The 1,016-nt window shown below is 41.2% G+C and overlaps 1 protein-coding gene across 1 annotated transcript in view; it reads left to right on the forward strand.

The window, feature by feature from the left end:
- Nucleotides 1–6: 6 nt before the first annotated feature.
- LOC107088215 (protocadherin gamma-A12-like) overlaps nucleotides 7–1,016 on the forward strand; it is a 6,599-nt gene continuing 5,589 nt past the window's right edge. Inside the window, exon 1 of the mRNA XM_015380236.1 lies at nucleotides 7–1,016. This exon is cut by the window's right edge and continues 7 nt beyond it. Within this exon, the coding sequence (XP_015235722.1) occupies nucleotides 102–1,016 (915 nt within the window). The 5' untranslated portion in view covers nucleotides 7–101.

Below are 1,016 nucleotides of genomic sequence, written 5' to 3' on the forward strand. Positions count from 1 at the left end.
TGCTTTCCGCGGATTTGAGTTTTATAGCTCTGTTTTTTGAATATGTTTTGAACGCTTCCTTTTTACTGTTTCAAAAACCCTGACGACCTATTTAAATCAAGATGAGAGACAAAGGATTCGCAGGACTTGCCCTGATCATGTGCCTTGCTTTGTTCATTGAAATGCGGCATCAGGTACGTGGAGATCTGAGCTACTCGATCCCAGAAGAGATGAAGCGAGGATCTGTTGTGGGAAATGTGGCCAAGGATCTGGGTGTTGATCTGAGGACCTTAGCCTCACGACAAGCCCGTGTTGATTTTGCAGGAACTCGGAAGCGTTACTGTGATATTAATATGAATACCGGGGACTTGATTACGTCGGAAAGAATAGACAGAGAAATCCTTTGTGGCAAAAAACCCGTGTGTGCTTTGAAAGCCGATTTGGTGTTAGAGAATCCTTTAGAGCTTCACCGAATTAGCCTTCAGATACAAGATGTGAACGATAATTCACCGCAATTTAATGAAAAATTAATTGAACTGGAAATACGTGAGTCCGCAGATATAGGCTACAGTTTTTCCGTCGAGGAGGCCCATGACGCAGATATAGGTCAAAATGCAGTGCAGCGCTACATACTGCAAAAGAATGATAATTTCCTTCTTGCTGTAGACGGCAATAAGGTTGAACTGAAATTAGATAGAAAACTTGATAGAGAAAAACAAAATGAAAACAATTTACTCCTAACAGCTTTAGATGGCGGATCTCCCCAGAAATCAGGTACTGTAATCATCCATGTCACAGTGCTGGATACTAATGATAACGCTCCTTTGTTTACTCAGGCCATTTATAAAGCAAATGTACCTGAAAACTCACCACCGGACACAATTGTAATTACCGTCAGTGCAACTGATGCAGATGAAGGAGTAAATGGAGACGTCACTTATCAATTTGGCCACGTGTCTGAGGAGGATATGAATTTATTTTCAATTGATCCCAAAACGGGAGAAATAAAACTTTTGGGGGAGCTTGACTATGAAGAA

Source organism: Cyprinodon variegatus, unplaced genomic scaffold (assembly GCF_000732505.1).
Source record: "Cyprinodon variegatus isolate N-32 unplaced genomic scaffold, C_variegatus-1.0 Scaffold210, whole genome shotgun sequence".
Classification (NCBI taxonomy): Eukaryota; Metazoa; Chordata; class Actinopteri; order Cyprinodontiformes; family Cyprinodontidae; genus Cyprinodon; species Cyprinodon variegatus.